The 22,782-nt window shown below is 43.9% G+C and overlaps 1 protein-coding gene across 1 annotated transcript in view; it reads left to right on the top strand.

Annotated features, from left to right (window-relative positions):
* The window catches only part of FAM81B (family with sequence similarity 81 member B), a 34,939-nt gene extending 12,419 nt beyond the window's left edge, over positions 1 to 22,520 (top strand). Inside the window, exons 3-8 of the mRNA XM_062017618.1 lie at positions 2,431 to 2,549; positions 10,343 to 10,472; positions 11,916 to 12,022; positions 16,726 to 16,861; positions 20,115 to 20,310; positions 22,414 to 22,520. Coding sequence (XP_061873602.1) covers positions 2,431 to 2,549; positions 10,343 to 10,472; positions 11,916 to 12,022; positions 16,726 to 16,861; positions 20,115 to 20,310; positions 22,414 to 22,520 — 795 coding nt within the window. The remainder of the gene's footprint in view (positions 1 to 2,430; positions 2,550 to 10,342; positions 10,473 to 11,915; positions 12,023 to 16,725; positions 16,862 to 20,114; positions 20,311 to 22,413) is intronic.
* The last annotated feature ends 262 nt before the right edge of the window (positions 22,521 to 22,782 follow it).

Genomic DNA, 22,782 nt, shown 5'->3' with positions numbered 1-22,782 from the left:
TAGAGACCAAGAAGGTCTCCTCAGCCTTCTCTTCTCCCGGCTGAGCACCCATGGGTCCTTCAACTGCTCGCCATTAAACTTGTGCTCCAGACCCTTCCTCAACTCTATTGCCCAACTCTGGACATGATCCAGCACCTCCATGTCCCTCTTGTGAGGAGCTCAACACTGAACACAGCACTTGGGATGCAGCCTCAGCAGTGCCCAGGACAGGGGGACAGCCACTGCCCTGGTCCTACCAGCCACACTAGTGCTGATAGGGGCCAGGATGCCCTTGGCCTTCTTGGCCACCTGGGCACACTGCTGGCTCATGTTCAGCCACTGTTGATCATCGCCCCAGGTGCTGGCTGAGGCCCATGGACTGTATTTATACCCTCCAACTGCCCCAGTGATGGGATGGGCCTGGGTGGCCTATGGGAAGAGCAAACACATATGCAACAATTTCACCAAACTTGAAGCATTTACAAATGATTTTTTTCCTATATTAAAAAAAAAAAAAAACACTAAAGGTGGAACATTTCAAATAAGAGCAAATAAAAGGCACTCTGTTTTTGCACTAATTGGTTATTGCATAAAAAAGGGTAAAGACTGTGCAGTGCAGTGCTGGATTTCACTGAAATGTCAGCCCCAGGCCTCTCCTTTCAACCCGAGAAGTGAAATCGGGAGATTTTAGAAATCATTCATCTGCTCTGCTCTGTGTCTCTAAAAGGTTACAGTAGACAGTAGATGTACAAGGACTTCCTAAAATTAATGCTTGTGACAAATTCAGATACTGTTAGGATGACCAACTTCAGAGGAGCCTGCAGGGTGGTTACTCCTTCCATCTTTAGATCAGACTTTTAATACTGTGCAATAAATCAGATATTGGGCCACATGCTGAACAAAAAGGGCAAAACATGATGTTAGAGTGGCTTCTACTCACCCATATCCTTGCTCAGGGCTGGGTGAGTATATCTGAAATGTGCTTTAACAGCAGGTCTGTGCCCTCATTGGAGCCAAAACCCGCCCTGTGCAGAGCTGCGTGTGTCAAGGACATCTGTTTTCAAGTGTCTAGTGCAATGCATTACCCTGTTGATGAGCATTTGTACATTCTCAGCATGGGTAGACTGGGCTTGGGACAGACATAGAATAATAGAATCACAGAATCATTTTGGCTGGAAAAGACCATTAAGCTCATCACTCCCTTGCACTGCCAAACCCATCACTGAACTATGTCCGTCAGAACCTCAGCTATATGACTTTTAAATTTCTCCAGCGATGGCAAATCCATCAGGGATGGGAACTCCATCATGTCCCTGAGCAGCTTGTGCCAGTGTCTAACAGCACTCTCAATGAAAACGTTCTTCCTAATAAAAAATCTAAACCTTCTCTTGCACAACTTGAGGCGATTTCCTCTTGTCTTGTTTCTTGGGAGAAGAGATCAACCTCAATCTCACTACAGCCTTGTGTCTCCTCTCAGCCTCCTTTCTCCAGGCTGAACACCCTCAGGTCTCTCAGCTGCTCCCCATCAGACTTGTGCTCCAGACCCTACCTCAGCTCCAGTGCCCGTCTCTGGACTTGCTCCAGCCTCTCAGTGTCCTGAATGTAGTGAAAGGCCCAACACTGAGCACAGCACCCAAAGTGCAGCCTCACTGGTGTCCAGTACAGGAAGACAGTTGCTGCCCTGGTTCGGCTGGCCACATTAGTGCTGATACAAGCCAGGATACTATTGACCTTCTTGGCCACACTACTGGCTCATGTTCAGCTGCTGTTGACCAACACCGCCAGGTCTTTTCCCTCTGGACATCTTTCCAGCCCCTCTGCCCCAGCCTGTAGTATTACCTGTGTCCCAGGTGTGCAACCCACCACTTGCCCTTATTAAACCTCATACCATTGGCTTCAGCCCATTGCTTGGACAGATCCCTCTGCAGAAACTTCCTGCCCTCAAGCAGATTTATGCTCCTGCCCAGCTTTGTGTCATCTGCATGATCCTATGCCCATCTCTGCCTTGTCCACCCTGCAAAGCATTGCTGCAGTGTCCTTAGGCTGCTGCAAAACACTCAGCTCAGATTTTGCCCCTCTCCTGGAAATACCCTGAAATCCTTTGTTGAAAGGAGCCTGACTTAAAAAAAACCCGTATGTTATTTATTAAGGGCTGTGTTGTACTGCAAATGTTTGAAGAAAATCAAATTAATTTCCCAATATTTTGCATTTTCTGATTTTTTTCATGCTAGACTTTTCAGCATAAAGTACATTTTTAAAGGGGAAATCGGGCATGTTATTTATAGAGGTATAGATTTTTGAGAGAAAAATACATTCACTTTCTCCAAGGAAGAAAAGGAGTCTTTTAGATCTGCTGCCATAAACATGCTTTGAGCCCTATTTTGAAATGTATCAAAAAAAACCCCAACAAAGTAGAAAACCAAAAGTGCATTAATGGTCTTGAATTTGCAGGTTTTAGAGAGACAAATAAAAACAAGGGATGATGCTGCAGTAGAAACTAATTTTGCTGTTCGAAGTCTGGACCATAAATACATCCATGGTCTGGGAGACCTGCGTGGAAGAGTGGCACGGTAAGGAATGCATCATGGCCCTCATTTTCATCTCTGTTAGTTAATTTATGCAGAGCACGTTCAGAGTGGGCATGAATGTACTTTGCTTCATTTTATGTCTCCATTTTTTGTGCCAGATCTGTGCTTCATGCTCTCCATGTTAGAAAAATTATCAAGCCAGGGGAAAAATAACCATATTTTCCTGTCTTGTTCATCACACAAAACATTTTAGAGAATTTTTTCTTCTCCAGTCTAGCTAGATTTTAGCTGAAGTGATTATTTCCTCCTACTGAAACTGTCCTGTTGTTTCAAGAAAATCTTTGCTTCCTCTCTTGGGAAGTAGGTTTTGTTGAGTAAACTTGATTTCTATTCTGGATGAGATGGTAAGTTTTCACTGGTACAAGTAATTGCACGTTCATAACACAGGTGGGCTTCTGCAGGCAGTTTGTAACACAATATATTGTGGTAAAGAAAAACAGTTAAACTTTGACATGTAATATGGAGAGGGCACATGGATTAGGAACTGTCTAAAGTGATATAGCAGGAAAAAATAGTCATTAAGGAAGCAATCTTCCTCAACTGGTATGTTTCTATTGTGTGAGGCCAGTCGTATGCTTGTCATATAAAACATTGCTATTGACATTTGGGGATAACTCAGAAACTGGTCAGGTGAAGACAAGGTGATGACAGGGAATAACCAGGATTATTGGCAATGTGGGCTGATTGAGAAAAAAATGTGTTTTATAAACTCAACACGAGACTGTTCCATTACTGAGTGTCCCCTGAAAAGTTTAGGGAATACAGCAGGTAAATAACTTAACATGAGCTCTTACAGTGATGTAACATCAGAAATACCAGGAGTATGGTCTTAGATGATAGAAGCAGAGAAGTAACAAACAGGGAAGTTATCTCAGCTTTATGTATGGTGCAGAAATTGATAGCAGACTACTGTACTGAGCCCAGTGTCCTCTTTCTGAAATTAAACACTTGATATGGTGTAAAGAACAGCCAGAAATGCAATAGCTGGATGAAGAAAACTTCTGGCTGGGAGAAGTAGGCATCTATGTATAGTTTATTGGAAAAAGAAAAAAGAAAGTTGCCTTCATTTCCATGTATAACCACAAGGAGAGAAAAGAAAAAACCCACAGGGTACAGAAGCACTCCAGACTACTGCAGAGACACCCAAGAATCCAAAAAGAGAAGCTGAAGACAACACATTCAAAGTTGGCAGGAAAAAGATGGGGTTTTTTTTAACCTTGTGGCTGATTAGCATTGGAACCATGTAGGAGGTGATCCTGTGAGAGCTTCCTGCTGTTTTCAAAGCTGGGTTTAGCAGCCTCAAGAGACGATATAATTTTAGCGAGGCTGTGACATTCAATGGCTGAAGTGTCTCACTCTTCTTCGCTCAGGGTTTTCCTAGGTGTAATGCTTCCCTTCGTCAGCTGCACCACCTCTCTCTTCCACCTTCTGTGCTTGAGCATTTGCCTGTCACAAGAGAAAGAAAAAGCACTTGGGGAAGACAGGAAAATAGGGTAATTGTGGGGCAAAAGCAACCAGACCTGTTTCTTTCTAATTGTGTAAAGAGAAATAAACATCCAGAAGAAGTAAGAGATTGAGCACTCATGGAAATCCACAACACTTTCTCTTCTTCCTTGCCCATTTTTCAGGTGTGCTGGTTGATCTTTCCCATGGGTAGAAGGGAGTCTCTCAAAATAAATATTGCAAATAAAAAACTATGAGGGTACCAAAGTCATCATCTTATGATGCTGGAAACTAAATCCTCAGACCCCATTTATTTTTAAGGCAAGAAGAAGGAAAAGGGCAGGTTTTCCATCTTCATCAAAACCTACTGGTGTGGCAGAGCCAGAACTGGCACTTTGGTGGCCTTTCAACAGCAATGCTATGATACAGCATTATGCAAATGATTGCTGTTAAGCTATAGCATAGTATGGCTTTCTGTGATTCATGAATCATCAGCACTTGTTTTTCTTGCTGCTGAAGATTCCCTCTGGAAATGCCAGGCTTTAACTCTGTACCTGCCTCAGGGTTGTGTCTGAGGACTGAGACAGAACTGACAGACAAAGGACTGCCATTACAGTGATGATTAATATTTTGATTTTTCATGTGTCTTTGCTCTTGAGTTTTGGGATTTTAAATTGCTGCCTATACTAAGTAGAGCCCAGAGTGGCTGGAGACAAATGCACCTGTTCATATAATTCACAGTTATTGAATTACTAAAAATCCTCCAAATGCAAACTTGCAATGACAGTTTTCCTCTTGATTTGTAGCCTAACAATCCAAGACTACCTGGGGTGAAATGAACTTTAAAGGAAGTCACTGCTCTTTCTCACAGCAGATGAATCATCCTCTCGTATTCTGCCACATTTAACAGATTAATGTAGATTAGCTGTTGTAATTCAAATTGCATCTATTCTTCTACTCTATCTTTCCTTGCAAAATAGTCAGAGACCTCTTGCCAACTGCTGGGGTGACTGTCTATTAATTCTTCAACCCTCAGACTACATTTCTAGACCTTGTAAACAATTCTGTGTCAAGTAGCAATAATGTTTAAAAGACTGTAAAAACTGTAAAAAAGCCACACTTCTGAAAAACATGAGTTCAGTACCTTCAGTCTTACCAATGAAAGACTAAACAAATGCACAAAAGAGTTACTGATGCACTTTATACTGATGGTCACATTTTACTTATTGTGAAGATTTTTGTTGCTCAGAGGAAAAGTCCGACACAATACCAGACCAGCAAAACCCCTGGTGTGTACCTGTGAAGTTGCTTAACCTCTCATAAAATGCAATACTTTGGCAAGTACAGCAGTCGAAAATATATTATTCCTTTCATGACTTTGGAGGATAAAGCTCCTTGAATGTATAGCGCACAGTTCTGTTCCTGCTTCTAATTAAATGCTTTGATATAACCATCACAGGCTTTTATTTCACAGAATCACAGAATCTTGAGAGTGGAAGGGATCTTGAAAGATCATCCAGTCCAATCCCCCTGCCAGAGTAGGACCACCTCCAGTGGGTCACACAGGAACTCATCCCTGTGTGTTCTGAATGTCTCCATAGAAGGAGACTCCACAACCCATTTGGGCAGCCTGTTCCAGTGCCACATCACCCTCACAGGGAAGAAGTTTTTCCTTGTGTTTCTTTGGAACCTCTTATGTTCCAGCTGATACCCCTTGCCCCTTGTCCTATCATTGGACATCACTGAGAACAGCCTGGCTCCATCCTCCTTACACCTACCCTTTACGTATTTGTAAACATTAATGAGATCATCCCTCCATCTCCTCTTCTCCAAGCTTGAAGAACCCCAGCTCCCTCAGCCTTTCATCGTAAGGGAAATGCTCCACTCCATCATCTTTGTGGCCCTGCACTGAACTCTCTCCAGCAGCTCCCTGTGCTTCTTGAACTGAGGGGCCCAGAACTGAACACAATATTCCAGATGTGGTCTCCTAAGGGCAGTGTAGAGGTTAAGGAGAACCTCTCTCAACATACTAACCACAGCCCTTCTAATACACCCCAGGATGCCATTGGCTTTCTTGGCCACGAGGGCATATTGCTGACTCATTCTCATCCTGTTGCCCACCAAGACCCCTAGGTCTCTTTGCTCTACACTAGTCTCTAACAGTTCATTCCCCAGCCTGTACTGGTACCTGGGGTGATTCTTTCCCACATGCAAGACTCTACACTTGCCCTTGTTTCATTTCACTGGATTTCTCTCTGCCCAACCCTCCAGCCTGTCCAGGTCTCATTGGATGGCAGCACAGCCTTTCTGGTGTGTCAGTCACTCTCCCTAGTTTAATATCATCAGCAAACTTGCTGACAATGCCCTCTGTTCCCTCATCAAGATCATTAATTAATATCTTGAACAGTACTGGTCCCAGCACTGACCCCTGAGTGACTCCACTAGACTCTGCCCCACTGACCACAACTCACTGCCGCCTTCCCTTCAACCAGTTAACAATCCACCTCACTACCTCATCATCCAGCCCACACTTAGTTTTGCTGCGAGGATGCTGTGGGAGATGGTGTCAAATGTTTTACTGAAATCAAGATAAACCACATCCACCACACTGCCACCATATATCCACCTGGTTACATCTTCATAAAAGCCTGTTAGGTTGGTCAAACATGACTTCCCATTGGTAAAGCCATATTGACTACTCCTAATGACCCTCTTGTCCTTTAAATCCCTGGAGACAGTACACAGGATAAGTTGTTCCATGGTTTGTAGTTGCCCAGGTCCTTCTTCCTAACCTTTTTGAAGACTGGAGTGACATTTGCTTTCCTCCAGTCTTCAGGCAGCTCTCCTGTTCTCCACAACTTACTGAAGATGATGGACAGTGATTTAGCAATGGCTTCCACCAGCTCCTTCAGCACCTGTAGGTGCATCCCATCAGGGCCCATGGTTTTACACACATCCAGACTGCTCAATTGATCCTTAACCCAGTCCTCATCAACCAAACAAAACTCCTTCTTTAACCTGACTTCCTCTGGAGTCTTGGACTCCTGAGGACAGTCTCCAGCAGTATAGACAGAGGCAAAGAAGACATTCAGTACCTCTGCCTTCTCTGTATCCTCTGTCACCAGGGCACCTGCCTCATTCCACAGTGGGCCTCTAGTGTTAGTTTTAGCTGCAATGTATTTGAAGAAGTCCTTATTGTTGTCCTTGACCTCCCTTGCAAGGCACAGCTCCAACAAGGCTTTAGCTTTCCTAGTTGCCTCTCTGTATCCTCTGACAGTCTTATATTCATCCCAAGTGGCCATCCCTTCTTTCCTTGATTTATAGACTCTCTTCTTCTACTTGAGTTTCGATGTTTAACCCTGCGGGTCTCCTGGTTCCCTTGCTTGATTTCTTACGCACTGGGATGCTCTGATCCTGAGCTTGGAAAAAGTGATCCTTGAATAGAGACCACTATCTTGGGCCCCTTTACCTTTTAGTACCCTGTCCCATGGGACTGGGTACTAGCAATTGGTTGAAAAGGCCAAATTTGCCCCTGCTAAAGTCCAGGGTTGTAATCTGTGTATTCTGTACCTACCGCACAAGATCCTGAACTCCACCATGTCGTGGTTGCTGCAGCCAAGGCTACCCTTAACCTTCACTGCTTCCACCAGACCCTTCGTGTTCATGACTACAAGATCCAGCAGTGCTCCTCTCCTAGTTGGCATATCCACCATTTGCATCAAGAAGTTATCATCCGTGCACTGAAGGAACCTCTTAGACTCTAAGTGACCAGTTGTGTAGGTCTTCCAGCAAATGTCTGGGTAGTTGAAATCCCCCTTGAGAACCAGGGCCTGTGATTTTGAAGCTGCTGCCAGCTGCCTGCAGAAGGCCTCATCAACCTCCCCATGCTGATAAGGTAGCCTGTAATAGACACCACAACAATGTCTCACATGCTATCCTGCTCCTTAATTCTAACCCACAGACTCTCAACTTGGACAGAATTCAGTACATTCCAGTTGCTCTCTCACATAAAGAACAACTCCACTACCTCACCCTCTTGGTCTGTCCTTCCTACAGGGGACATAGCCATCCATGACCACATTCCAGTCATGTGAGCTGTCCCATCATGTCTCTGTCCCACAAAACCTCCTAGGTGTATGCTCTCTGTACCACCCCAGCCAGTCTTCACTGCTGCTCATATGCTCTCCAGTCTCTGCTTTGGATGGCTGGAAAACTATGACCTCACCATATGCTGCCTAATGTCAACTACTCAAAATGTCAAATTAAAGCAAGATTTAAGTGAGTCCCAAGCATCTGCTTTTTCTCCTGGACCCAATCTGCCAAACCTAGCAAGAATGCATTTAACTACTTTGCACACGGTGGTAATATTGTGTGTAGGGAAAGTGGGATCTGAGGCAACCTAGAGATTTGAGGCCCATCAGTAGTGCTGAAGGTTGTTGCAAAGTTCATGACATCTGCTGGTCGCAAGGCAGGGCTGTGACCCCCTCAGCCTACACAGGAATGCAGATGTAGTTGCAGTAATCTCACACTGCAAGCCTGGTTCTTTGAGCTTTCATTTTCTCCTTATAGAATATTCAAGTGTCCTTCTCTTGTAATTGAAGTGATGTCTTTTACTGCTACAGATCCATTAACCCTCTTTTTTCTCACACAGTGCACTTCCTGCCAAGCCTTGTAGTCATTGCCTTGGGGCAGAATTTTCCTAAACGAGCAGTGAGTCCCCATCCCATAATCTCTGCTGGGAAACTTGGCCTAGGTGGAGATCCAGTCAGCCACCAACTTTACATCTCAACTGCAGCCTCTTTTTGTTGGTGTAGTGTACCTCAGCATTCCCACCCAGCCCCACAGGTGCCAGAGGCCCCTGAGCCCGAGGTGCTGGCTGTGCCTGAGTACCTTCCATCTCCAGAGACTGTGGTCCCCCCTCAGCCTCCTCTCACCAGTGGATAGCTGCTTTTCTGGGTTTGTGACCAGACAAGCTGTGATGGCAGCTAGCTCTGGAACAGCATCCTCCCTCTGCAGATCCATCTTCACCTTCTCAGCTATTCTGTAGTTGTTTTCCAAATCAATTGCTTCTTTTGATCACAGTTCTCACCTTCACACAAAGCCTCTGTTATCTGCAATAACTTCTCTTTGTTTCCTTGATCTACACACTCTGTAGGTGTATCACAATATCTAAGCATCATTGGGAGATGACAAAAAGCTGGTCTACTTAAACTGTCAAAATTTTTCTTTAGATCCTTTATCTGTCAACAGCATCAGCATTCTTTGGTGGTGGTGCTTTGGAGGATAATTTCTCTGGCATTTTAAAACTTAGCTCTTTTCCTCACTCAACTTCTGTTATTTATTTTAACTTATGCACCACTTTGTGGCCTTAAAGTATTGTTTTCCACAATCTCATTGTCACTGGGGCAGGTGGTTACTCCTGGGGGAGCAGAGAGGACTGCCAGAGGAGAAGTCTGTGTCTCTGTACTCCTGTTAAATATATGCAATGTGTTAGATAGATGTGTATTTACATATATACTAAGGAAAGTATTCTTGCTTGCATCAACAAAAATATATATATCCATGTAGATATATAAATATATACTATATATGTGCAATGTATATGTATACATTAAAGGTAGGAGCTGAAACCTGGAAGGGCTAGCTGGTTGAATGTCATTAAATCCCTGAGCTACTCAACTAATATGTGATTTGCATATCATTCATCTGCTTAAAATGTGACGAGCTCTTTTGGTGAATGCAACCGAAAGAGTTTCAGCAGCAAATGACAAACGGTCCTTAAAAAACAGCAAGGACTCTACAAGTCCTCTTCCCTGGCAGCTGTGTCCATCTAGGGGAGGCTGCAGGCTCGGGGGGTTGTTGCAGCAGCGTGACATCTCTACCTGGTAGGCATCCAGAAGCTGAGGGTGCTCAGAGTTCAGATAAGCCTCTTGATTTATACTTCAGATTTAATTTAACTTCTTGTATTGGATAGTGGGGAATCAGGGGGACTCAGTCCAGCAGTCTGAGCTGTTGACAGCTTTGCAGACACCCTGAAGAGGTTTGTGGTACAAGATGCATAGAGGCATCACTGCTGCACCAGAGAGCATTGCCTCCAACTGCTTCCCATCTCCTCCCATCACTTCCAGTATTTTCATGGTCAGTGATGTCTGGAAGCAGTTTGAAGAATGGTGTTGTTGCAATGGGGTGTTTCTGTGTATTTTGGTTCTCACCGGGGTGGTCCTAGAGCAGAGGATTTAATCCAGCAGCAGTACATGGAGACCCAGCATCTGCTTTCAGCTACCCTCCAGCACCCTGCTGTAGAGGCTCTCCTATCTCTGGTTTGACTGCAGATGCGAAGCAAGCATTGCCAAGCTGGCAGGAGACATCAGTATTATCAGGCTTGAGGCACAGAAGACTGATAAAGAGATTTACAGCCTTCACTCTGCCCTCAGAAATTCTGTCGGTGATTTTGAGAAGAAGGTGAGTAGAGAAGCCTACAGTGAAATACCTGGTGAGTGTTGACTACACATATATAGATACAGCTCTTTTTCTTAATTGATGACCAATGTTAAAGACTGACACAGTACTTATACAATATATTAGGATTTTTAAATAAAAGTTTTCCATGATACTGTGGGATCATAAATGGAATCATCATGGAATGCTTTCAGGTGGAAGGGATCTTTAAAGGTCACCCAGACCAACTCCCTTGCAATCATCTGGGACATCTTCAGTGAGATCAGGTTGCTCAGAGTCCCATCACCTTGAATCTTTATGGGGATGAAGCACCTACCACCTCTCTGTGAAACCTGTGCCAGTGTTCCACCACTCTCACTGTAAAAACTCCCTTAGCCTTTCTTCATAGGAGAGGTGCTCCAGCCCTCCAGCACTGCTGTGCTCCTCCTCCTGATTGTTCCAACAGCTCCATGTCTTTTCTGGAGTCCTTCCAGAGCTGGAGGCAGCACTGCAGGGGACTCACCAGAGCAGAGCAGAGGAGGATGATCTCCTCCCTTTACCTACTGGCCACACCGCTTTGGATGAAGCCTGGGATAGGGTTGGCTTTCTGGGCTGCAACCACATGTTGCTGGGTCATGGTCTGCTTTTCATCCCCCCATACCCACAAGCTTCCCATAGAGCTTGCTTCAATCCCTTCATGCCCTAGTCTGCATTCATAACGGTGATTACCCCAGGGCAGGTGCAGGACCTTCCACTGAGCCCTGCTGAACTCCATAAGGTTCACATCAAGCCACTTCTTGAGCTTGTCCTGGTTCCTCTGGATGCCATTGCTTCCCTGCAGTGTGCCAACCACACCACACAGCTTAGTGTCATCTGCAAACCAGCAGAGAAGGCACTCAATTCCACTGTGTCATTAATGGAGACGTCAAACAGCATTGGTCCCCGTAGGAACTCCTGGGGGGTTCCACCACTCGTCACTGATCTCCATCTGGTAGTGGCATCCAAAAGACTTTGACTACAGCCTCAGTGACACTGAGCTTCAGTTCTCAGCCTTTACTGAATGAAATTACTTGTGAAAAAAGTTTGGATTTTGTAGGATCATAGAACCATTTCAGTTGGAAAAGGCCTTTAAAATCGTTGAGTCCAACCACTCACCTCACACTGCCAAGCCCACCACTAAACCACATCCCTCAACACCTCAGCTTTGCTATATCTCCAGGGATGAGGACTCCACCACCTCTCTGGGCAGCCTATGCCAGTGTCTAACAATGCTCTCAGTTAAAAAGTTCTTCCTAATCTTCAGTCTAAATCTCCCCTATAGCAATTTGAGGTCATTTCCTCATGTCCTCTTGTGTAGCTCTACCTTAATGTTAGCTATTTGTTTCCATGCTTGCAGTCATAATGCATATTTAAATGTAAGTGCTCATAGTCTGGCTCATGAAGGCTTTCTCTGTGAATTTTCATTAGGTAATGCAGCTATTAGGCAAGATAGAGACTTCCAACTCCAATCAAAGCATGAATTTAAAGACAGTCCAGGGAGATCAACATCATGAATTACAACTTCTGGATTTCAAGTAGGTGATGGAGGGTTTTTCATTATGATAATTCACCCTGAATGCTTTAGTGTGATGAACAGGTTGCCATGAAACAGCAAAACAAACCCATTAATTAACATCTATTCAAAACACTAAGGGAAGGTTAATGAAGATCTATGACATCAAATAATGAAAATACATAATGAAAGTAAATTGTCTTGCAAGCTAACCTTTAAAATGAGGCACTAAATGCCACCCTGTAAGAAGAAAGGTATGAAACCAATTAACTTTACATACTTAAAAGAAAGGCACCAAACACAAAGACACTATTTACCATTATAATCGGGGCTAATTTGTGACTTGCCTCTTGTAGTGGAAAAGACATTTTCTTTATGCCCATTTCTGAGAGTGCTGCTGGGGCAGGGGTTTTGCTGAGGAGGAAAGGTGAGCATAAGGCCAAAGTAGCAGCACAGCCTCACATGCCCGCAGATGCAATTGATTTTTCTCTTACTCACTTGGTATACTGTTCTTCCTCTAGCTATGGAAGTATTTTTAGGGTGTCATTTTAATCTTGATGCTTTTTAGTGAGGAGGGAGCTCCACACAATGAACAAAAGTATCTGGCATCCATATTCAGAACAATGCAAGAAACCCCAGCGTTGAATAGCAGAGCCAGCACAAATAATTTAAAACCTAATTATAATAATCTTGCAGTAACAATTTTCAAAGGCAATAGTTCCACTTAAAACAGCGATGTGATTGAATAAAGAGTTATTTTAATTAAGATTTTATCTAAGTTGTATTCAAAGTAAAAATAGGCTAGAACTTTAAACAGAAGAAAGTTCTCGTCAAGGAAACAGGAAAAGCAATTGGAGTGAGTGGGGAAATAACAGCTGAAACGGGCAATGGATTAAAATTGAGAAAAGGGAAGTAGGAACAGGGAGATAGAGAGCAGTGGACAAAGGAGACTGTGTCAAAGGGACAAGAAATGAAACCAAAATAGGAGGGAAGGAAAACCAGAATGATGCCAGAAAAGAAAGAAATTGTAAAACTGAATTGAAGCAAATGCTTAGTTTCTCAGAAGTTAATGAGACCTCACTGCAACCATCACGAGGAATAGGAAGCTTGAAAAGAGGTGGCTTTTCAAGACATTGAGATGTGCTGGCATTGTGTGTTTATCAGAAAATCCAAAATACTTTACTAAACATTAAGATTTTATTTCAGCTAATAACAAATGTAATTAAACTAGGATGCCCTTTGGGGAATGTCTGTCTCCTTTTATATGGCTTCTTTAAAAGTCTACCAGATTGATGAGTTCTTTTTATAGAGATGAAATAAAATTTAGCTTCTGGAACAGACCAGAGCTTCCACATAAAACTTGACATGTGTAAATCAGCTTTAAAGCCCAGAGTTACCTCTTCAGCTGACAGGCAGCTCTCTGAGACCCAGGTGGCTTTGACTGAGGGCTGACGATTGCATTGTCAAAGCACAGACTGACACTGTTACTGAGAACCGGACGAATGTCAAACAGACTTCAGGATTTTATGGGAGTTATGCCTTGCTTAGAAGTTTATCCCTTCACAGGGGAGTGGATGCTTATCTCTCAAAGTCAGTTAGGTAAGAACAGCTTCATTCAGCTGCACAAAGTCAATTCAATTGCCAATAGATGTCTTTTCACCTGTGAAGTTTATAGTAGAATCATAGTAGTGCTACTGGAGCATCTTCTTATTAAACATCCACCATTATCCCCTTATCTGTATTTCAGACCTTTCCTGGGCCAAAGATTATGGCCAATCTTCTGTCCTGGAGCCTTACTCCTGCTAGATATATTCTGTAAGCTCCATGAAGGACGAGTGCTAATCAAAGAAAGTTTAAAGCAAAGCATGGAAGCATGGTACTGTTCTATTAATAAAAACTCATCTGTTATAATGTGAATATTCATCTCAATAACATTAATAATAATCAGTATTCATTAATAATTGTAATCTTGCCATTTCCAAGCATCTGCTTGGAGACAGACCCCAAGGCTGGCTGTCAGGTCGCATGATTTGCATCCCAAAGAGATCGTTGTTATCATTTGTTCTGAACCAATACACTTCACTTAACTGCTAGAGTGGTTCATACCAATCACTTTCAGCATTTGTTAAATAACTTCTTATGAAGTCCATTATTTCTGTAGTCCTCCTCCTTCTCTCCAAGGCAGACTTTGACAAATCTTTTCCAAGTTGCCTAAATACAGTCTCAAGTAATTATTTTTGAGTTTAAGTATTTCCTTCTTCTCCCTTTTCCAACTTTGGAGAAACTGAAGTAAAGCCCAATGTCAGCTGCCAACAACACCATGTTTGGATTTGAGCCTTTGAATAACGCTGACCATCAATTCTGTCATTCATGGTTGATTCATCTTCCCCCATTCCATTATATTTCACAAATTTCTTAAGTAATATTAACACAAATAATGGCATGAATCCTTTTTGTGTGTGTGTGTGTGCCTGATGGATTAAAATGTCCTGCACACAGGTCATGACAATCCCAAGCACAAACACAGGCTAGGTGGAGAGTGGATCGAGAGCTATCTTGTGGAGAAGGACTTGGGGGTGTTGGTTGAAAAGAAGCTCAACATGAGCTGTCTGTGTGCACTTGTAACCCAGAAGGTCAACCATATCCTGAGCTGCATCTGAAGTAGCATGGCCAGCAGATCAAGGGAGATGATTCTCCCTCTGTGCTCTTGTGAGACCCACCTGCAGTGCTGCCTCCAACTCCGGGGCACCAATATCAGAAGGACATGGAGCTGTTGGAAGCATCCAGAAGAGTCCAGGAAGATGATAAGGAGGCTGCAGCACCTCTCCTAGAAAGACAGGAGTCCTGGGATTTTTCAGGCTCTGGGGAGACCTTAGAGCAGCCTTCCATCCCTAAAAGGCTGACAAGAAAGCAGGACAGGGACTTTGCCAGGACAAGGGGTGATGGCTGCAAAACAAAAGGGAGGAGATGGAGATGGGATCTTAGGAAATTCTTCATGCCACTGGTGAGGCCCTGGCACAGACTGCCCAGAGAGGCTGTGGGTGCCTCATTCCTGGAGTGTTCAAGGCCAGATTGGATGGGGCTGGGAGCAACTTGGTCTAGTGGAAGGTATCCCTGCCTATGACAGTGAGTTGGAACTTTAAAGTCCTTTCCAACCCAAATAATTCTGTGATTTTTATATATATATATATATACATGTATATTGAAATGATCACATGAAAGATCACGGTCAAGACACCAGAGCTGTATCTGTCAGCTGTGGTGGTCAAACAGAGCTGTAACTCTGGTATTGACCAGCCCTTTCTCTGGTCCTCAGGTATGAAGATCTTGCACTTGTGAACAACGACATCAGGGAAGGCAGTGGTGGCCTCAACAGAGTGCTGTCTCTATCCCTACCTGACCTTTCTAGAACAGGGTTGAGGTGGTGATTCATGTTATTCCAGTCAGATGGCTCCCTGTTGGATCTAGGAAAAGGTCTTTATACTCCCATTCCCATGCTTCAGTTGGATACCAGTCTATGTCATCACTATACTGTTACATTATCATTCTGTTTTCCCATCAGTGCTCCAGGAAGCAAACTGTGTGCAGGTTTACAGATGCACGGTAGGACTGAAAATGACAAACTCAGTACCACAGGCTTTTCTTCTCGAAAAATCGAATCTTGGAAATACTAAAATGAGTAACGGTGATTAACTGACCTAACTGGGTGCTCGTACCGTCTGTTGCAAACTGCAATAACATATCACTTAGTGAGATTTCACTGTAATGGTTTTTTTACCACATTTACACTGACTGCTGATGGTAATTATCACTTCATTACACTGATGCAGAGCTGTTATCAATCACTCAGTATAAAAATCACTTTAACTGAAACACCCTTCTGAAAAGTGATATTAAATATTAGAAGTGCTGTAAGCATTAAGCCTAGCTATAAAATCCTGCTCTTCTTCTGTTGGTTTGCATCCTAACTAACAAGTTTCAGGTGACCATTGTTTGCATGCAAGCATATGTTAGAAATTAACAATCATATTATGATTTTTGGTGATACTCATACAGCCAGGTCCTATGCATTAAGCATGACCATTTATGTATACAACTACAACCTGGTAAGATCACATTTTGTCAGGGTTCATGTTGTAAATGACATGTTGCAGCATAAGAAAAGCAAAATCTAGAGTTCCCTTTAAGTTGACATTTTGCAGACCTGACCTGCACAGTGTCTGCTTACCACTCCTCTTCGCAGGTCCCTGTCTCGCCTGGGTGTTGCCTGCTCTGTTCCCTTTGGGCAGGCTTTCACATTTTTATCCCAACTGATGCCTCAAAGGTGACTCTGTGTTCTCTTTTAAACATTATTTTATCCTTCTGAGCTTTGTTTTCAGACAAGTGATTTTGCCACTCTCCCTGATGCCCAGCAATTCAACTTGCTGTTCAAAGTAATAGTGTAGTTTCCCATTTACTTTGAATAGAGTTGATTGAAATGAATGAATGAATATTTGTCAGCCATGAGATGTTTAGCTCAAGTAGAGTACACTCTAGCAATCACATTTTGGCATGTAGGTACAACCTCCAAGGTAAGGATTAATAGGATAATTGAGCTTAGGGCTTGTTAGGAAGCTATTGAAGAGATTTGTGGTAATTTAAACAATTTACTCAAGTGACTCAAGACTCCTCCATAATACTGACTAAGCCTTAGTCTTGTAACTAAAAAAATAATCATGATTTTAGGTTGACAAGTGTTGTAAGTGACTTCAGGGATCAGATACAGACTCATCGGAAGTGGACAGAAGCTCAGTTGACACGGTCTGAAGATGACCAAGCCCAGCACAGGCATCAGCTGCTGAACTCAGTGAAGGAGAGACTGGTAAGACTTTCCAGATGGCAGCCCCGGGCACTGGAGTGTCCCCTGGCCCTCCCAGGACTGGGAGCAAGAAGCGTGATCCCAGCAGGTACCAAATCACTCACACAAAACTCGAGACCTAACAGAGAACCAGGTGCCTTGGGACATGGCCAGCAGAATAATGTGTTGTGGGAAATCATGTAATCATAGACTAATTTGTTTTAGAAGGGATATCTGGAGGTTGTGAGGTTCAAGGCCTCGCTCAAACAAGGCCAACAGCGGAGTCAGGACTTGAGCCTCATCAAAGTGATTTTTGTTTCCGGGGATGGGATCCCACAACACTGTGGGCACTCTGGGAGATAAAGTCTTGCCTGATTACGGCAACACTTCACATCCCAATGTACCCAATAACGGTGTTTTCCTCTCCCAGAGTGGTCATTGGTGCCACTGCTAACCACCACTCAGTTCCATTCACTGACAGGCTCAGAAGAGGAAGGGATGGTCTGCGTGAATTCTGCCTGGTTTCAAAGGCAGACAAACTCTCACCCACCTGCGATCGGTACGTTAAATGTGGCATGTTTCGGTTCCATGGCAGCAGTTACTGTTTGGCAAGGGACTGATGCCTTTTAATTAATTCATTTGCAGCTTTTAGAGCTTTTCCTTCTTTGCTGTGTGCAGTTTCTTCCACTTTAGAGTTCAAAAGTCATGAAAACATGATCATAATGTCCTAGTGTCAGGATAAAAGCTGCTGATCAAAGACCAGATTCAGAAGCTACTTGGAACTACCACACTCCTGATCTTTGCATTTACATCATTAACAGGAGTTAAAGCTTTCAAAGACACTCTTGAATAGGTTGAATGCAGAGCACATTTACATGCCCATGGAAACAGGCATGGTGGTCCTCTGGACATCATCTCAGTGCAATCACAGCTCAGTCATACAATTATCGAATTGCTTTGGTTGGAAAAGACCTTTAAGATGATTGAGTCCAAGCACTAACCCCACACTGCCAATCTCATTACTAAACCTTGTTCCTCAGCTACACAGTTTTAAAATATCTTTAAATACACATTTTAAAATATGGGTTGAGACTCAACCACAGCCCTGGGCAGCCTAACAGGGTGAATAGATCATAATCTCCAATTGAAACCTCCCCTGGCACAACTTAAGGCCTTTTTCTCTTATCACAGAATCACAGAATCCTAAGGGTTGGAAGGGACCTCGAAAGATCATCCAGTCCAACCGCCCTGCCAGAGCAGGACCACCTAGGGCAGGTCACACAGGAACTTGTCCAGGTGGGTTTTGAATGTCTCCAGAGAAGGAGACTCCACAACCCATCTGGGCAGCCCCTTCCTGTGCTCCCTCACCTAACAGGAAATAAATTCTTCCTTGTATTTCTTTGGAACCTCCTATGTTGTCCTATCATTCCTTACTTGGGAGACAGACCCCCACTTCACTACAACCTCCAGCCAGGGAGTTGTAGAGTGCGATCATGTCTCCTGTCAGCCTCCTCCAGACTAAACATCACCAGTACCTTCAGCCACCCTGCATCAGACCTGTGCTCCAGACCCTTCCCTAGCTCCAGTGCCTGTCTCTGGACATGCTCCAGAGTGTCCTCAGCGTCCCTCTTGTAGTGAGAGGCCCAACACTAAACACAGCATTTGAGATGCAGCCTCATCAGCACTGAATACAGGGGGACAACCACTTTCATGGTCCTGCTGGCCACACTGTTTGATACAAGCCAGGATGCCCTTGGCCTTCTTGCCCACCTGGGCACACTGCTGGCTCGTATTCAGCTGCTGTTGACCAATCTCCTCCACGTCCTGTTCCACTGGGCAGCTTTCCAGCCCCTCTTACATACCTGTAGCGCTGCCTGTGGTTGTTGTAGCCCAAGCACAAGACCTGATCATTGGTCTTAAGCAACCTTATACAGTTGGCCTTGGATCATCAATCCAGCCCCTGGGAGCTGGAAGAAGCCTCAGCTTCTTGAACACTGGAGAAAATCAGTTGGAGATGACCCTCAGCTCCTCTTGGAGAGCATTTGTTCCTGGCCAGCTGTGGGTCCCAGCAGCTGCAGTGGCATCAGTGTCCTCTGGTCAGGCCGGGGGACATGTGGCCCTGCACAGGGATGGGGGTTCTCAATGGCTCTGGCAAGCTACGTGCTGGTGATGGAGCCATTTTGGGAGTGTGGAGCTCGGTGATTCCTGGAGCTGCCTCACTCCATCAGCCAGCTGCACTGCATGGCAACATTTGTAAACTCAGTGTGTGCCACCATCACACTAAACTCTGTCTGGGTTCAAACAGCTCTAACAGATTTGCAAACACCTTCCTTGGGAGGCAGAGCCACTGGCTTGAGCCCACAGGACTCCCTTGGGCTGCAAGGACAAAAGAAGGTCAGAGGATTTTCACCATATTGACCAAGGCCTCAATGCACCTTAAAGATCCAGGAAGGGGTGGGCAGCTGCAGAGCTCTGGTTTGGCCATTCCTCTGAGGAGTGCGAGTGGCCTCCAAGAGCTGAACTGAGCTTGAAGGAGAGAGAGGATTGCTTGCCATCCCTCACTTAAGCAGCTCAGCTTCCTTACTCATGCCAGCAGCTGAGCTGGGTTTACATCACAGTGCTGTACCGCTTGGGTCAGAAAGCTTGGGCTCGAAAGCTTGGGCTTGAGATGGGTGCATGAAAGGAACCTGAAACAGGTTGTTTGAGTTCTCAGTCTCACATTGCAAAATGTGACAACAAATCACTAGGTTTAAACAAACAAATAAATAAAATAGCACCTTTGTCCTGGCCCAGCCTCAGGTTTGCTGGGAAAGAGAGGATTGACACATCCTCTGGGGTACCAGACCTCAACTGCTTATATTTAGTGCCAGCACACGTAGGATTAAGTAAGAGCAATTAAACACATGATTGGCAGGAAGCAGGTTAATGTGAGCATACATAAAGTGTCTTACTATCACAGAACGGTAGGGGTTTGGAAGGAACCTCTAAAGATCAACCCCCCTGCTGAAGCAGGTCCACCTAGATCAGGTCACACAGAATGCATCCAGGAGGGTTTTGAAAACCTCCAGAGGAGGAGACTGCACACCCTCCCTGGGCAGCCTGTGCCACGGCTCCCTCACCTCAACAGTGAAAAAGATTTTCCTTATGTTTAAATGGAACTTTTTGTGTTGCAGCTTCTTTCCATCAGCCCTTGTCCTGTCACTTGATACCACAGAAAAGTGATGCCCCAACCTCCTGACAACCACCACTTAGATAAATCTGTATTATGTATTTAAAGGAAAGAGCAGAAAAAAGAGTAGAAGAAAAGCTCCTACTGCTGTCACTCAAGCTAGAAGAAATGGATAAACCACAAAAATATGAAAAGCAGTTGAACCAGGTGAAAAATGATGAAAAAAATCTGCATGCAAGAATCTCCAGATTTGAAAGACAGATCTGGAAGGAGCTTGAGGAAATCCAAAATGAATACAGATCAGGTGAGGATGGGCTTCCACACAACTTCTTCTTAGACAGCATTGCTACAGTAATATGATGATCCAGAAAATGCTTTCCAGTAAAGACAGAAATGATTATTTCTCTCTCCCAAACCCCGTATGCAGTGGTGGTCAGCCTGCTTGTCTGTGCAAATAGCCAGCATGACATTGCCACATAGCTTTCTCTTCCTAAGAGTCTCAAGGTAAGAATCTAAACTCACAGCAATTTTACAACCCGGTTTCCATTTGGTTTTGAGCACCTATTTCGTCCATCAGCAAGGTCCCTAACTTTTGTGGAGAGGCCCAAGTCATTCCCCTTTCTTGGATGCTGCTGTTGAGGTTGTGTTTGATGTTTTTGTATCATTTCCATCCTTTACTCACCATTCTCAACCAATAGTAGATGGAGAAAGAGGCATCTGGATAAGTTACGCTACTCAACAGACACCACACACAAGTGAGTGAAGAGGGAAACAGCCACATTAACCTGTTCTGTGTCACTCCAATCTGATCTACTGTAATCCCCTCCACTCACCATGGACACGTCAGGTTATCCAAAAAAGTGGAACAGATGGCTGAAAATATTACACAAGGGCTCCACATCTTACATGTTCTCACTTGAAACTCAAGCTTCTGTTTCTCATCTTCCAAGCTGTCTGTGATCAAGGGCCTCAGCTCTTTACTTCAGCACCAATTCCTCCATCATCTGTAACACATCTAAGAGCCCTGCTCCAGGGCTGTAGCAAACCAAGCTTTAAATAAGCAAAGGTCTTTGTGCAGCTTGACTTGGTAAGGCTCGGCTGGCTGCAACACCATCTGAGTGAGCACAGGACAGCATCTCAAACAAAGCTGTGGCTAAGAAATTTCACAATAAAGGATTCTGGTGCTGAGAGAATTTTGCACCTCAAATTCCTTCCTGCAGAAATTAACAACTGAACAGATCTGTTTATACCAAACTTTGGCCACGCCAGTTCTCTGGCAGGAGCTGACCCCCCAAAAAAGGAGGAAAAGAGGCCACTGAAGAGACATGGAGCTGCATGAAGGGCACAGAGGCAGCCTCTAGACTGTTTCAGCAGCTGTTTGTGCTTCAGCATCCTGGAAATCAAAGAGATGTCTGGAATGTACAAAATTCTAAGCCCTATGCAGGGATTTGGTTGAATGCTATCTAGACTGTACTAGTAACAAAATTAATTGATATTAACCGTTCCAAAAAGAAAAACATGTCATCAGCTGCCATGCTGCAATATGTACTTTAAGAAAAAAGGAGATAATTAATTGTAATCCACTGTTTGGCTGCTTGCTTGCTTGCCAACAAGTTAACACCCATGTAACACACTGGACAAATGTAAAAAACTACCATGTCGAAAGTCACTGCAATCTGGAAACAGCTAGGTAACAGCAGCTTACATTTCCACTTTTCCAGTCTTTATTGACAATATTTTGACTGCAAAGTGGTCAAAAAAAGTGGATCGGGTGCCAGTGTGTCTGCACACCCATCTTTTTTTTTTTATACCCATGGACAGACATGCAGTCACTCAGCCAGCAAAGCAGAGCTCCCCTTCTCACAGAGTGCATGACAGAACAGTGTCCATCTCGGGTGAAGTGCAATTATTACTTACAGATGTTACAACTGTGGGAGACCCACAGCACAAACCTCTCTCTGAAGGCACCCTGCAGAGCAACATTGTCAGTATTTGTTGGGAACACAGAGTCTTTGATTCAAAGTAAGGAAACTGTGGATTTAAAAAAGCCAAACCAAACAAAACTCCCAATGCTCCATGGAAAAACAGTAGGTTCAAGGCTAATGCTGCCTTGGCTTTAAAGGCAGACATAATATTTTCACTACTCCACAAACCTGATGTCAAGTTTAGACCTATGTTGTAATCGTGCTTGGTATTGTCCAAAGTATTGGAAGATTCCTGCAGCACGGAGTTTGCAACTGAAACTGCTAAAGCATTGTTCATGGTATTCAATATAATGATGAAATAGGCTGGATTTAATGTGCTCTGTATTAAATGTGAGCCATAAACCTTTGCAAAGAAAAAGAACAATTTTTTAATATATTGGACAGAACCACTATTTAATTCATTGTTTCTATTCTTCTTCCAGGATTTCAATCCATCTACGAGTCTCTGGAGCTGCTCAAACAAATACAGAACACAAAGCTGAAACTTGAAAAAAAGAAAATTCGGAAAGATATGAAGAATATACAGTGAAAGGGAGCTCTCATAAGACTGAACAATGAGAGCAGGCCTTGTCCAGTCTTACAGGCACTCTCTCCAGTCAGAAGCAGTATTGAGCTAAAAAAATGGCCTTTAAACACACCTTTGTTTCCCCCTGTGCCTATATGATGTTATTGACATTTATGATATTGTGCAGCCACAAAAATAACAACTCTGTAACACCATCATTTCCATACCAGTTTTACAAGACAGTACTTCAACACAGAAGCAAAGTTAAACTTTAAGGATTGTCCTA

This window comes from Colius striatus, chromosome Z (genome assembly GCF_028858725.1).
Source record: "Colius striatus isolate bColStr4 chromosome Z, bColStr4.1.hap1, whole genome shotgun sequence".
NCBI lineage: Eukaryota > Metazoa > Chordata > Aves > Coliiformes > Coliidae > Colius > Colius striatus.
This window is presented reverse-complemented; position numbering and strand designations above follow the sequence as displayed.